The sequence below is a fragment of the Hypanus sabinus genome, chromosome 1 (assembly GCF_030144855.1).
Source record: "Hypanus sabinus isolate sHypSab1 chromosome 1, sHypSab1.hap1, whole genome shotgun sequence".
NCBI classification, from domain to species: Eukaryota; Metazoa; Chordata; class Chondrichthyes; order Myliobatiformes; family Dasyatidae; genus Hypanus; species Hypanus sabinus.
This window is the reverse complement of record NC_082706.1, coordinates 141,799,785-141,813,590: the sequence shown is the minus strand read 5'-3', so window position 1 is coordinate 141,813,590 and position 13,806 is coordinate 141,799,785. Positions and strand designations below refer to the sequence as shown.

Here is a 13,806-nt window from a genome sequence, read left to right as displayed (position 1 = left end):
TTCCACCCTAGCTCCCCATCTTTGTTCTTCATAACCTCATTCCTTTTTGCACCTATGTTGTTGGTACCAGGGTGTACAACTTCTGGCTGCTCACCCTCTCCCTTAAGAATGCCGTTGTCTAAACTTGAGATGTCACTGACCCTGACATCTGGAAGGCAACACAACATCCATGTGTCTCTTTCATGTCCATAGTCTCCTGTCTGTTCCTCTAACTATTGAATCCCCTATCACTATTGCTCTCCTCTTCTCCCCACTCCCTTCTGAGCCAGAGTCAGACCTGGTGCCAGAAATGTGGTTTCTGCAGCTTTCCCCGGTTGGTTGTTCTCCTGCAACAGTGTCCAGAGTGTTATATTTGTTAATAATGCGAATAGCCACGGGTACACTGCACTGTATTTCCTTTCCCTCTCCTGATAGTCAGCCAGCTATCTGTATCCTGCAGCTTAGGGGAGACTGCCTACCTGTGGCTTCTATCTGTCAATTCCTTGTTCTCCTGAATGAGTCATAGTTCTTACAGCTGCGGTTCCCTAACACTATAAGCAGCTGCATTCAAAGGTTCAAGGTACAATTTAATGTCAGAAAAAGGTATGCAATATACATCTTGAAATGCTGTTTCTTTGCAACCAGAGGAGTGCCCCAAGAATGAACAACAGTTAAATGTTAGAACCCCAAAGCCCCCACCCCCCCACAGCTCCTCTCCCTCCCGCTGGAGGTCTCCCAGATTTCCCACATCTTGTAAGAGGAACACACCACTGACCTGGGATCTATTCTCACTGTTCTAGCTCAGTGCCAATAAGGAAAGAAACATACTCCAGATTTCAACATCTGCACTCTGTTGTCTCCAATCCTTACACAAAGGATTTAATCCTTAGTCTAAACCTGTTTTGGAAGATGCAAGTGTTGCTTCGTCCTTAAAGGAGTCAAACACACTAAAACCATTATAATCTGAAATAGTACTTCGGTGCCACGAGAGAGCACTAATGGCATCTACTGAGAACAGTGGTGCAAATCCAATTCTGTAGTATGGTATTGATGAGTACTTATTTATTTAAAGTGCTAGCTGATGTTGAGGCTAAGACTAGTTTATTTCCCTGGTGTAGATGCAAGTTAAGTACTTGAATGCAGTACTGTACATGAGTGATTTTAATTTTAAATAAAAATATATTCTAGCATTTGTGTACCAAATGTGCCTCAAGAGAGACAGCTTAATTCTTGTTGCGGATCACAGTGTTATTGGGGAGGGAGTTCCAGGATTCAGACCCAGTGGTGACTGGTCATTAGTAATTGGTTTAACGTTGTTGCGTGTAATGCGAAAAGCTTTGTTTTGCATGCCATCTGTACAGATCATTTCACAACATCGTTTAAAAGTCTTTTGGACAGATACAGAGAGGGGAGAGGCTAGGAGTGTTTTGGGCTGAATGTGGGCAACTGGGACTACCAGGGAGAATGCTGACAGCATGGATCTGTTGGGCCAAAGGGCCTGTCTCCATGTTGCATTACTCTATATTCTTATGTTTGAGCTGACACTGCAACGAGATTTGAGAGAATACTCTGCTATCTGCTCTGAAAAGGAAGGATTTTGTTGCATCTTGAAGAATGGAGTTAGTGTGTCATTCCAGGTCACGTTATCAATGTAAACCATCACTCATAAATGAAGTCAGGAATCTTGAATATACCAGGTAAAATTAAAGCTTGCCACTATAGTGAGAATTTGAGGTGAACAACATGGATAAATTCTTTGAAAAGCATGATTAAGACCGTAAGTAAGAATCAGCAAATGCATGTAGAGTTGGTAGATGCATGACCCAGGAATCTTGAGAAACTGGATCAGTAACTAATGATGTACCTTATGGATCCTCGGTGGCAACTTTGCTGTATATAAATGATTAGATGAAAATATCTGTGGTCTGAAGTAAGTTTGCTGATGTCACAAAGATTTGTGGAGTTGAGGACAACATAGAAAGTTGCCTAAGGCTACTGAAACTCAAAGATCAGTTGGAAAATTGGGCAGAGTAATGGCAGATGGGAAATGAACCTGGTCAGGTGTCATATCTCTCGGTGGGAGAGCATTTTGGAGATAGTGATCATAATTCTATCTCCTTTACCATAGCATTGGAGAGAGAGGAACAGACAAGTTAGAAAAGTGTTAGAAAATTGGAGTAAGGGGAATTATGAGGCTATCAGGCAGGAAATTGGAAGCTTAAATTGGAAACAGATGTTCTCAAGGAAAAGTATAGTAGAAATGTGGCAAATGTTCAGGGAATATTTGTGTGACGTTCTGCATATGTGCGTTTCAATGAGACGGAAGTTATGGTAGGGTGTAGGAACTGTGGTGTACAAAGGCTGTAATAAATCTGGTCAAGAAGAAAAGAAATGCTTACAGAAGGCTCAGAGAGCTAGGTAATGTTAGAGATTTAGAAGATTATAAGGCTACCAGGAAGAAGCTAAAAGAAGGAAATTAGGAGAGCCAGAAGGATCCATAAGAAGGCCTTGGTGGGCAGGATTAAGGCAAACCCCAAGACATTCTACAAATATGTGATGGAGAATAAGACGTGAAAGAATAAGACCTATCAAATGTGACAGTAGGAAAGTGTGTATGAAATTGGAGGAAATAGCAGAGGTACTTAATGAATACTTCAGTATTCACTATGGAAAAGGCTCTTGTTGATAATAGTGATGACTTGCAGCAGATTGAAAAGCTTGAGCATGTAGATATTAAGAAACAGAGCTTTTGTTAGATATGTCAAGTGGGATAAGTTGCCGGGCCTGTATGAGATGTACCCCAGGCTACTGTGGGAGGTGAGGGAGGAGATTACTGAGCCTCGGGCAGTAATCTTTGTGTCATCAATAGGGACAGGCGAGGTTCTGGAGGATTGGAGGGTTGTGAATGTTGTTCCCTTATTCAAAAAAGGGAGTAGAGATACACCAGGAATTTATAGACCAGTGAGTCTTACCTCAGTGTTTGGTAAGTTGATGGAGAAGATCTTGAGAGGCAGGATTTATGAACATTTGGAGAGGTATAATATGATTAGGAATAGTCAGCACGGCTTTGTCAAAGGCAGGTTGTGCCTTATGAGCCTGATTGAATTTTTTGAGGATGTGACTAAACATTGATGAAGGAAGAGCAGTAGATGTAATGTATATGGATTTCAACAAGGCATTTGATAGGTACCCCATACAAGGCTTATTGAGAAAGTAAGGAGGCATGGGAACCAAAGGGACATTGCTTTGTGGATCCAGAACTGGCTTGCCCACAGAAGGCAAAGAGTGGTTGTAGATGGGTCATATTCTGCATGGAGATCGGTCATAAGTGGTGTGCCTCAGGGATCTTTTCTGGGACCCTTACTCTTCGTGATTTTTATAAATGACCTGGATGAGGAAGTGGTGGGATGGGTTAATAAGTTTGCCAAAGACACTAAGGTTGGAGATGTTGTCAATAGAGTGGAGGGCTGTCAGAGGTTACATCGGGACATTGATAGGATGCAAAACTGGACTGAGAAGTGGCAGATGGAGTTCAACCCAGATAAGTGTGAAGTGGTTCATTTTGGTAGGTCAAATATGATGGCAGAATATAATATTAATGGTAAGACTCTTGGCAGATGGAGGATCAGAGGGATCTTGGGGTCCGAGTCCATAGGATGCTCGAAGCAGCTGCGCACGTTGACTCAGTGGTTAAGAAGGCGTACAGTGTATTGGCCCTCATCAATCGTGGAATTGAATTTAGGAGCCGAGAGATAATGTTGCCTCTATATAGGTCCCTGGTCAGACCCCACTTGGAGTACTGTGTTCAGTTTTGGTTGCCTCACTACAGGAAGGATGTGGAAGCCATAGAAAGGGTGCAGAGGAGATTTCCAAGGATGGTGCCTGGATTGGGGAACATGTCTTATGAGGATAGGTTGAGTGAACTCAGTCTTTTCTCCTTCGAGCAATGGAGGATGAGAGGTGACCTGATAGAGGTGTATAAGATGTTGAGAGGCATTGATCGTGTGGATAGTCAGAGGCGTTTTCCCAGGGCTGACATGGTTGCCACAAAAGGACACAGGTTTAAGGTGCTGAGGAGTAGGTACGGAGGAGATGTCAGGGGTGAGGTTTTTTTTTATTCAGGGAGTGGTGAGTGCGTGGAATGAGCTGCTGGCAAAGGTGGAGGCGGATACGATAGGGTCTTTTAAGAGACTTTTGGATAGGTACATGGAACTTAGAAAAATAGAGGGCTATAGGTAAGTCTAGTAATTTCTAGGGTAGAGACATGTTCAGCACACCCTTGTGGGCTGAAGGGCCTGTATTGTGTTGTAGGTTTTCTATGTTTCTATATTATTCTAAACCTCTGAGGTATTGCATTTTGGGTTCTCTAAAACTACAAAAACATACACAATAAATAGTGGAGTCCTCAGAAATTTTGATGCACGGAGGAAACTTAGGGTGCAAGTACATAGCTCCATGACATGGGTAGATAAGTGAGTGTAGGTATTTAGTTTGATTGCCTTCATAGGCTGAGGCTTTGAGTGCAAGAAATGGGACATCCTATGGTGTGGCCACACTTGGAATATTGTGTTCAGTTGTCACCATACTATAAAAAGGATGTGGTGACACCAGGAGGAGTACAGAAGAGATTGAACAGGACGTTGGCAGGAAAGAAAGATCTTAGTTACAAGGAAAGATTAGTCTCCCCAGAGTGCAGACATTGAGGGAATGAAGGTTTTTTTAAATTAGGGGCTTAGATGGGGTAGGCAGACAGTATTTCTCCCAGGCTACAGTATTTTAAAGCTATAGTGCATAGGTTTGAGATCAGAGGGGAAAAATTTAATGGGACGAAGTTTTTCCAGACGGGGTGGTGGCCAGAGGAAGTGGCAAAGACAAGTGCAACTATAATGATTGAAGGGTTTTTGGGCAGATACTTAGATAAGAAAGGAATTGGGATTTGGTCCAAAATACAGGAAAATGGGGTGGGTGTCACAGTCAGCTTTGGTGAAGGGCCCTTTTCCATGCTGTATTGCTGACCCTTATCCCTTTACACTTGTATCCTCCTGGTAGGAAAACATTACTTGCACTCAGTATTAATTTTGGAAAACAGTTAAATCTTCTTGCTGAACCTCTATAGTCATCAGATTTGTTTCATTGAGATGAACACATGACAGTCTAATCACTCAGTTCCTTAAGTTTTTGCAATCCCTTTTACTTTGATTTCCATTTGGTTGAATGTATTGGATTTCAGGTGACCATTCATTTGTAGTTGGCATTTCAAAGCAATAGTTTGACCATTTTTACTTGACTGCAACATTAATCACCTCAAAGCTTCAGTAGTCCTTGAAGTGTGCTGCCTTGCTCACAAGACTTTCAGTGATCTGAAGAGCATTTGTACTCAGCACAACTGGAGAAAGATTTGTTCTCTTTCTTCTGTTGATTATTTGAAGGATGTTATCAGGAATGTGCTGCCTGAAAAAGTAATGAACACATCTTTAATAGAAGCTTCAAAAGACTTGAATATAGTGTTGAGCTGGGGATGGAACTATTGATTAGCTATTGGGCAATAGCAGGAAGGATTGTTCAAGGAACTGGAGTCACAATAAAATCAAGTCCTGTATGAAAGATCTTGCAAAATAGTAACTCAGAACAGTAATGTTTCTTGAGCTTCTGTTTTCTTTTAATAAGACCATAGCTTCCTTAATTATAGCCTTGTTTATGCAAATTTAGCATTCTCTACCTCTTACCTCTAAATTTCTTGTTTATCAAGTGTTTATCAAGAGTTTATCCACTTCTGCCTCAAAAAAATTATTTTGATGATCACTTTTGGTTTCCTTTGGGGAGATTTCCATGGACTTGCGACCATTCGAGAGAATCAGATTTACTATTACTGACCTCATCATTATTATTATGTGCTGTGTTATATGACTTTGCTGATCATGGTCTTGTGACTGTAATTGTTCTTGGCAAATTTTCTGCAGAAATGGTTTGCCGTTGCCTTCTGGACGGTGTCTTTACCGGACAGGTAATGCCAGCAATTATCAATACACTTCACAGATATTCTGCCTGGCATCAGTGGTCACATAATGAGGACTTGTGAAAGGCAAGTGACCCTGATCAGGGGGCTAAGTAGATGCTACTCCTTACTGCAGGCTAGTGGAGAGAAGGTTAGCCTTGTACCTCCTTTGGTAGCGATGTATCACCACCCAAATTACTGACATGTAATGTGAAGTTTATTGTTTTGCAGCAGCAGTATATTGCAAAGAGATGGATTTATAAATTACAAAAATAATAAGTTCTACAATAAAAAGGAATAATAGGGTAGTGTTCATAGACTTAAGAAATCTGATAGCACAGTAGAAAAAGCTGTTCATAAAACTTATTTACTTCATTTCTCAAATGGTCAGTTCTTTATTTTAAACAGTAACTCCAGTGGATAAGATTCTGCAACCCCTCTACAACAGTAACTTGCTCACTTCAGGTACTGATCTAATAAACCTTGCCCAAACTACACTTAGTGAATTGGTGGAATTATAGTACTATAGATGTGGTCTCGCTGATTCTCCATAAAACTGGTATTATCTTCTACTGTATTCAGTTCTTGTCTCATTAAACAATAACATTTGTAATTGGGCAAGACATGGTAGAGTAGTGGTTAGCCTAATACTATTACAGTGCTAGCAGCCTCAGTTCAATTCTGCCACTGTCTTTATTATAAAGAGTTTGTGCATGCTCTCCATGACCACGTGGGTTTCCCCTGGGTGCAAAGATGTTTGGGTTAGAAGGCTGGTTGGTCACATAGGTGAAGCTGGGTGGTGCAAGCTTTTGGATCGGAAGGGTCTGTTACCATGCTGTATCAATTTTTTGCCTAATTACCTGTATACTAATCTTTCCTGAATAATTGATTCACGCCATGTTCCTTTTCTCAGAGTGCTACAATCACTTGCTATTTGGCTAATTTGCTTTCTTTTTGTGCCAAAAAGAACAATTTTACCTTTTACCTTGCAGTATAGCATTTTCCAGATCTCTTCTCATTCACTTAATGTACCAGTAGTCTCTTCATTCCTATTTGCAACTACCTATATTTGTGTCATTAGCAAATTTAACATCTGTGCTATGGTGTCTTCAAGTGTTTTTATAAACTATGAAGTAATAATGGAGGCTCAGTACTGATTCCTGTGTTGCACACTGATTGTTGCTTTTGCCAAACAGAAAAAGACACATTTCTGCATGTTGTTTCCTGTTAACCAACTAATCATTTCTCCGGCTTAAGTTATCATGTCCTGAAAAATAGTATTTCATTTACCATATCATATTTATTAGCACTTTATCAAATGACCTTTTTTTAAAAAAAGCCTGAATATAGCACCTACACTTCATATTGCAGCTAGAATAAATTTCATTCAGGTCAGACGGAGTACTGTGTTCTCTTCTGGTTACTCCACAGAAAGACATGGAGGCTTGGGAGGACATAACAGGATGCTGCTTGGATTAGAGAACATGAGCTATAAGGAGAGGTTGGACATACACTGGTTGGTTTTTCTGTAGTATTGAGTATCAGATACTGGAGAAGACCTGATAGATAGGTTAGGAAGTCAGATATTTCAAGTATCAGGGCATGCTCTTATACAGGAAACTTTTAAGGGAGATGTGCAGGACAAGCTTTATTTTGGAGTGGTAGCTGTCTGGATCAGTCTGCAAGTATAGTGGTGGAAGCAAATGTGATAATGGTCTTTAAGAAGCTGCTAGGTAGACACATGAATATGCCGAGATAAAGAGATATGGATTGTAACAGCACCACTGGGCTTGTATACAAACTTGGCTTGCTAGCAAACTCTGCTAACAGTCGTGAGAAGCCTACCTTTCTTAAATAATACTCGTCTCGGGTCTGTATGATTTGGGTTCAGTCAAACAGGAAAGTTGTAAATACGGCCATACACAATTATCAGTTGGCAAGAAATAACAGTACACAGCATACAATTATAAAGAAAGTGTATTTACTAATTTCAGCTTTATTGACAGTTATTAAAAGAAAAGTAGGGTCCATTACAGTTAAACCAATCTAAATGCATCGGAGCTCGTATTTTCCGAAAGCTAATTATGACCATTACTCACAGTGCTGAATTCTCACCAATCATTAGCAGAACTTCCTATCTTGGACACCTTGTTCTTGTGGAGCACTGCTTGCAATTGCATCTTCCCATTGGATCAAATCCTTTGGCCGTCTCTTCCGATCTTCTCTCTTCATCTCCTGCCAGAAAAGACCACAAACCTCTCTCTGCCCAGCTCCCTCTAGAACGTTCCTTCAATTCCACCATCCTGATTGGCTGACACAGCATTCCTGAGTCGAACATCATTGCCCTTTATCTTAGCTGAAACCAAAACATTCTACCAGCAGGATTCACTGCTTTTACAGAAAACTACTAAATGAAGTACGTGACAACATTAGCAATAAAAATCTTAACCAGGGCATTAATCAGCAAAATAGTTTCAACTGAATTCAGCACCATGTTTATCACAGACATCATGGGGTATTCTTTGTACATACACTGCCCCTTTATTCATCATAGATATTACTTCAAAGACTTTCAATAAATTGGATAAAGATAACAAATTACACCCACTGGTGTAGCAAAACTTAGTTAGAAATACTGGACAGATTGGACAATATCCCTTGAAAGAAATAAAATTTAACAGGTCAAAGGTCAACTTTTGTTCACTCATTCTAAAGCTGAAAACTGAATAACTGAAGTTGGTGTGTCAACTTAATCTCTGCTGCTTAATCTTGCAGCTAGCAGAGATTTTATAGTTTCAATTTATCTTGAGTTAAGTGGAAACAATCTTGTGTCAAAAGGCCTCATGTTTATTCACACACTGGTTGTGAATACCTTGCAAATCAGGCATTTGCCGCCCATCCTGAATTGTCTTGAGATTTCTGCCAGTACCTTACCTGATATTGTGGTTTGCATGATGGTGAGCTCTGGCTGTGCTCTGCATTTCTGTTGCAACTGGCTGAACCACTTCAGTTCGTATGTCTGAAGTTGCAAGTAGGGCACAGTGCAAAAAGAGCATATTTCCTTCCCTGAAGCTCCATCGATGAACCAGATGCGATTTCTAATAATCTCATAGTTGCATGGTCACATCATTGTTTTTTTTATTACGTTTCAGATTTACTTAATTAACTGAATTTAAAGGATATAAATTTGTTTATTTGGATCATTAGTCTGGACCTCAATTAGCGGTCTAGAAGCTATTTACAGTTTGGAAACAGTAATCTCAATATCTTGTGTAAACTTTTCATTCCACAGCGAAGTTTACCTGCCTTACGCAAGCTGATGCCAAACTCACAGGCCTTCATTCAGCAGTGCCTACAGAAACCTGAAACTCCAGCAACGACGCTTGCAGTTGCATCTGGAGTATCCAAGCCTCCCCACCCAGAGCAGGCTACAAGAACAGTCAAGGCAGCTAGTACTGCACAGCAGGCTAAACCCCTGCAGGCCAGGGCCCAGATGGTAAGAATTTCCCATACCACTATTGCAAATAAGGAATTGTAATCAATGTTATTCATAAAGCACTTATTAAGAAGGATAATATGTGACTGAAATCTCATACCTTTCAAGGTAATTGACTGAAGAAGTGAGGAGAAGGCAGTTTTAATACGTGACCTGGAATGCTTTGCTTAAAGGCCAATCGAAGAGAATGTGATACACACATGGAGAGGAATGACAAGGAAGAGTACAGCTAGTTGGCTTCAAAGAGCAATCATCAAATTACAATTAGATTAGACATATTTGTGGTGAAACTGGCTTGATGGGCCAAGTGGTTGACACTAGCTCTTAATGTATGTGTTCATATTGTAGGCCAAGTGGTCTTGGCTATTCTTCTTTGCAAAATGGTGTTAGTCAGGTCAGTGTTTAAGATTAAAAGTACATACAATTGACCAGGATGATTTGACCTTGCAGCTGCTGCACGTTTGATAAGGCAAACCTTTCATGGCTGGTCTACTTTTTTGCTTGGCCTCCATGTTAGTTTGAAGTGGAATATTCCAGGTATAGTCTCATGACTGCTATATAAACACTGTAAAACATCTTTACAAATGCCCTCCAACTTTTAAAGTTCTTAACCTTTTGTACAGGAGCAACTTGTTGGCTATTTTAACAGACATTTAAGGGTCAACCGTGTTTAAATATGGGTCTGAAGGTGCTTATAGGCACATACGAGGTAAATAAGTCAAATTTGATATCCTTCCCTGACAGATGCAAGTGAATCAATGACAAGTTAATTTGAAGGTCATGGTGACAATGGAAAAGGATTGAGGTCTGAATGTATTAGTCCCATTATGGTATCTGGAGAGTTTAAATTCAGTTAATAGAATAACATGGGAACTCAAAAGTTTATAATAGTATAGGTGACAAGGAAGCTATCAGAATTTTTGTGAAACTTTTGAAACACTCTGGTTCCATCGAATCACGGCCCCGTTCCAGGTCAAATCCTACAGCCTCTTCTCTCTGATGTCTTCTCTCTTCATTCCCTTAACAACAGCCCCAAGCCCAACCTTAGTGTTCCTCACCAGAGAACCCTCCCTCTAATTCAGCCATCCTAATTGAATGGCACACAATTCTGCTATCTCTTATCTTCAACAGTAATCCAAACAAGCAGCCTGCACCGAACACCACAAATTCAAATATTAAATAGCATAACAGTGGAAAAAAAATGAACCAGGGCATTACACTTATCTCATTAATGCCCTTAGAATTCATTTGGCTGGGCTCATGTCTAAGGCTACATTGTTGTACTTCACTCCTAACTGACTTTTGAAATGACCAAGGTAAGGTACTTGATGACAACAAGTTAATACTGATTACCACCCTAATAAAAAAGGTGGTAGCACCTTGAAGAATTTCAGCAACTGAGTCATCCCAAATACAATTGGAGATGGCCATTAAATGATATCCCAATATTAGCTAAATTATAATAATTCTATAATTAATTAGTTGATCTTAATGCTGGATTATTTCACTGAATACTGATTCTCTTGCTCAGTGTTAGGTGCCTGATGTACGCTGCCAGGAGAGGTTGTAGAAATAGATCTAATGGCAACGTTCAAGGCATTTAGACAGATAAGTGAACAAGCAGCGAATAGAGGAACCATATGTAGGCAGATATAACTAGTTTAGATTGGCACCATGGTTGGCACAGATGGTATGCTTGATTGTGCTCTGTGTCACTGAAGTGTTGAATTTAAACTCAGTCTTGGATATTAGTCTAGGCTGTTATGTGTTGTACCCCTAGAATAGTCTGCTGTGAAGTATTCTATTGATCATCAATTTGGATCTGTATTTTTACTTTTAGTACTGGGCAGAATTAAATGTAATCACGTTTCAAGCAACAGGAATTGTGCGAATGTCTGTTGATTAAATAGAAAAATAATTGGAGATAAAATTTTTCTATATAGAAACCAGAGTTTCCAAAATGGTTTTGTCATTCTTCAGAACACACTGCACTTGTTTCACCCCGATTCAATTCATTTTTAGGTAGTCCAACAGTCTGGAACACCTGCCAAAATACAAGAAAGCATACTGCCAAGGACACAAGCAGTGACTTTGCAAAGACCTCTAAACCACATCACTGTGCCTGTATCGCAAATACAGGTCAAAACAGTTCAAGGAGGTATGGATGCATGCAGTTGTTGTTCAGAAATAATTTAACCAAATCACGATGTGTGCCTGTTGGTGATGTCAGAGATCAGGTTGTTCTCTTGAGGCTTTCTGCCTGCTACGTTCTATACTGATAGCTATTTGTGCAAGTTTCTAAAATCTAAGTGTGTGGAGTCGGAATGAAGTGAAATGAAATTGTGGAGAGGTCAGCAGGAGACGTTCGTGGAGTGAGCACTGTTTCAGATTTGCTCCATAACCTTTACTTTTTTTAACCAATGATCACCCTTATTTAACTTACTTTTACCTACACCAAAAGATTCTTGCTACTCTTTTGGACTTATCTTTAAGAATCTATTGTGAATTTTGAAGAAATGAATACAGAAATGGCTCTGAGATCTAAAGGGTGAGAATCTGGGAAAGATTCTAACGGGAACGGGAAGAAGAAAAAGACCGATCCTAAGCGCACTGAATTGACTTATGAAATGTTATTGGAGGTTTTAAATGAAAAATTTGAAGAACAACGACAAATTTTCAAACAAGATATAAAGGCCTTTCAGGATTATATGGATAAGACGGATTCAGTAGTTAACCTGCAGCAAGCTCTAATCGCAACTTTGCAAGAGGATGCTCGGAAGCGAGACTTGATAATCGAAAAATTGGAGCAGAAAGACGATTAAACAGGTGGAAACACTTAAAGCCAAGAGTGTCGACTTTGAGAATCGGTCCAGAAGACAGAACTTGCGCATACTTGGTCTCCCGGAAGTTATTGAACAAGGGGACCCCTCAAAGTACTTTGCTCAACTTTTAAAGGATGCGTTCCCTTCTGTATTCCCTGACAATCCTCCGTTACTCGATCGTGCTCACAGAATTATGCGTCAATCACCAAGTGCTTCAGCTAAACCACCGGTTGTAATTGTCTGATTTCATTATGTGCATGTTAAAGAGCAACTTATTCGTGTGGCTCAGCATGTAGGGATGGTCAAATTCCAAGAAGTCAATTTTCGATTAGTGGAGGATTTTAGTCCAGAAGTAATGAAGGCAAGGCTTCTTTTTAAACCTCTGATGTCCGAATGTTATGAGAAAAATCTAAAACCTGCGCTCTTATACCCTGCGAAGCTCAGAATATTGCCTCCTAATGCATCTCGGCGTGTTTTCTTTTCTATATCTGAAGCGAGAAGCTTTCTGAATGAGAACTTCCCTACTGCTGCAGATTCTCATCTCTAATAAATGAGTGATTTTGATCGTTGCAAGATGGTTTTTGTTTCCAAAACCAGATTCTGTTTCTGGCTATTGGTGTAGGTTTACTCTATATGTTATACTCTAGTTAAAGTTTTTTTTTATGTTACTAATCTTTTTATTTTACTTTAATCACTGTACTTTATCTTTGGTCATTATTATTAATCCTTCAAAGGCAAATTTTTTTTACTAAGATGGCTTCTTCTCTAAAATATTTTTGGCTTTTTTTTATTTCGCTTTTTTTTTCTCTCGTCTTCTTCCTATAATGCATTTCTTATCACAGTTTAAATTTTTTTTTGGTTTGTTTGAGTTTTAACCCGATTTATAAGTTACTAGTGATTATATTTTTGGTTTTTTTTTTACTAGCAATTATATTAGGAAGTTTGATTTTAGTATAGTGATTATTACTTCTTTAGAGCTTTGGTGGATTCTTTTTATCCTTTATATACGGAGTTGCCTTCTGCTGATATGGGGGTAGATTTAGTTTCATTCCTCTTTTTTCCCAGCCTTTTCCTGGCTGGGGAGAACTTTTCTCCTCTTAGCTGGGGGGTGGGGGGTCTTTTTCTAAATCTTATGCTCTTTATACCAGTTTTTTTTTAGTTTTTTCATTTGGGCTGATTTTAAACTACTGAAATGTCCGCGATGTCGTCACTTCCGGGTCCGCCCCTTATTTTCGTTCCTCTTCCGGGTGCATGAGTTCGTAATTTGGTTAACCCTTTATATACCAAAGGGTTGATTTCAGAAATATGGCTCAGACCATTAATTTTGTCTCTTGGAATACTAATGGCTTAAACCATCCGATTAAATGGAAAAAGATTTTCAAAGTATTCCAAAGACTGAATGCACATATTATATTTGCACAAGAAACTCATGTGAGGAAAGAGGACAATTATCGCTTTTTTAGGTTTTGGGGGGGGGGGGGGGGGTCAACAGTACCATTCGAATTCGAATGCTA

The 13,806-nt window shown here is 39.7% G+C and overlaps 1 protein-coding gene across 2 annotated transcripts in view; it reads left to right on the top strand.

Moving 5' to 3' along the window:
* Positions 1–13,806, top strand: part of LOC132398237 (transcription initiation factor TFIID subunit 4-like) — a 138,972-nt gene that overhangs the window by 32,685 nt on the left and 92,481 nt on the right. For both annotated transcript variants that reach the window (XM_059977372.1, XM_059977378.1), the window contains exons 7-8: positions 9,267–9,470; positions 11,493–11,628. In XM_059977372.1, coding sequence (XP_059833355.1) covers positions 9,267–9,470; positions 11,493–11,628 — 340 coding nt within the window. The remainder of the gene's footprint in view (positions 1–9,266; positions 9,471–11,492; positions 11,629–13,806) is intronic.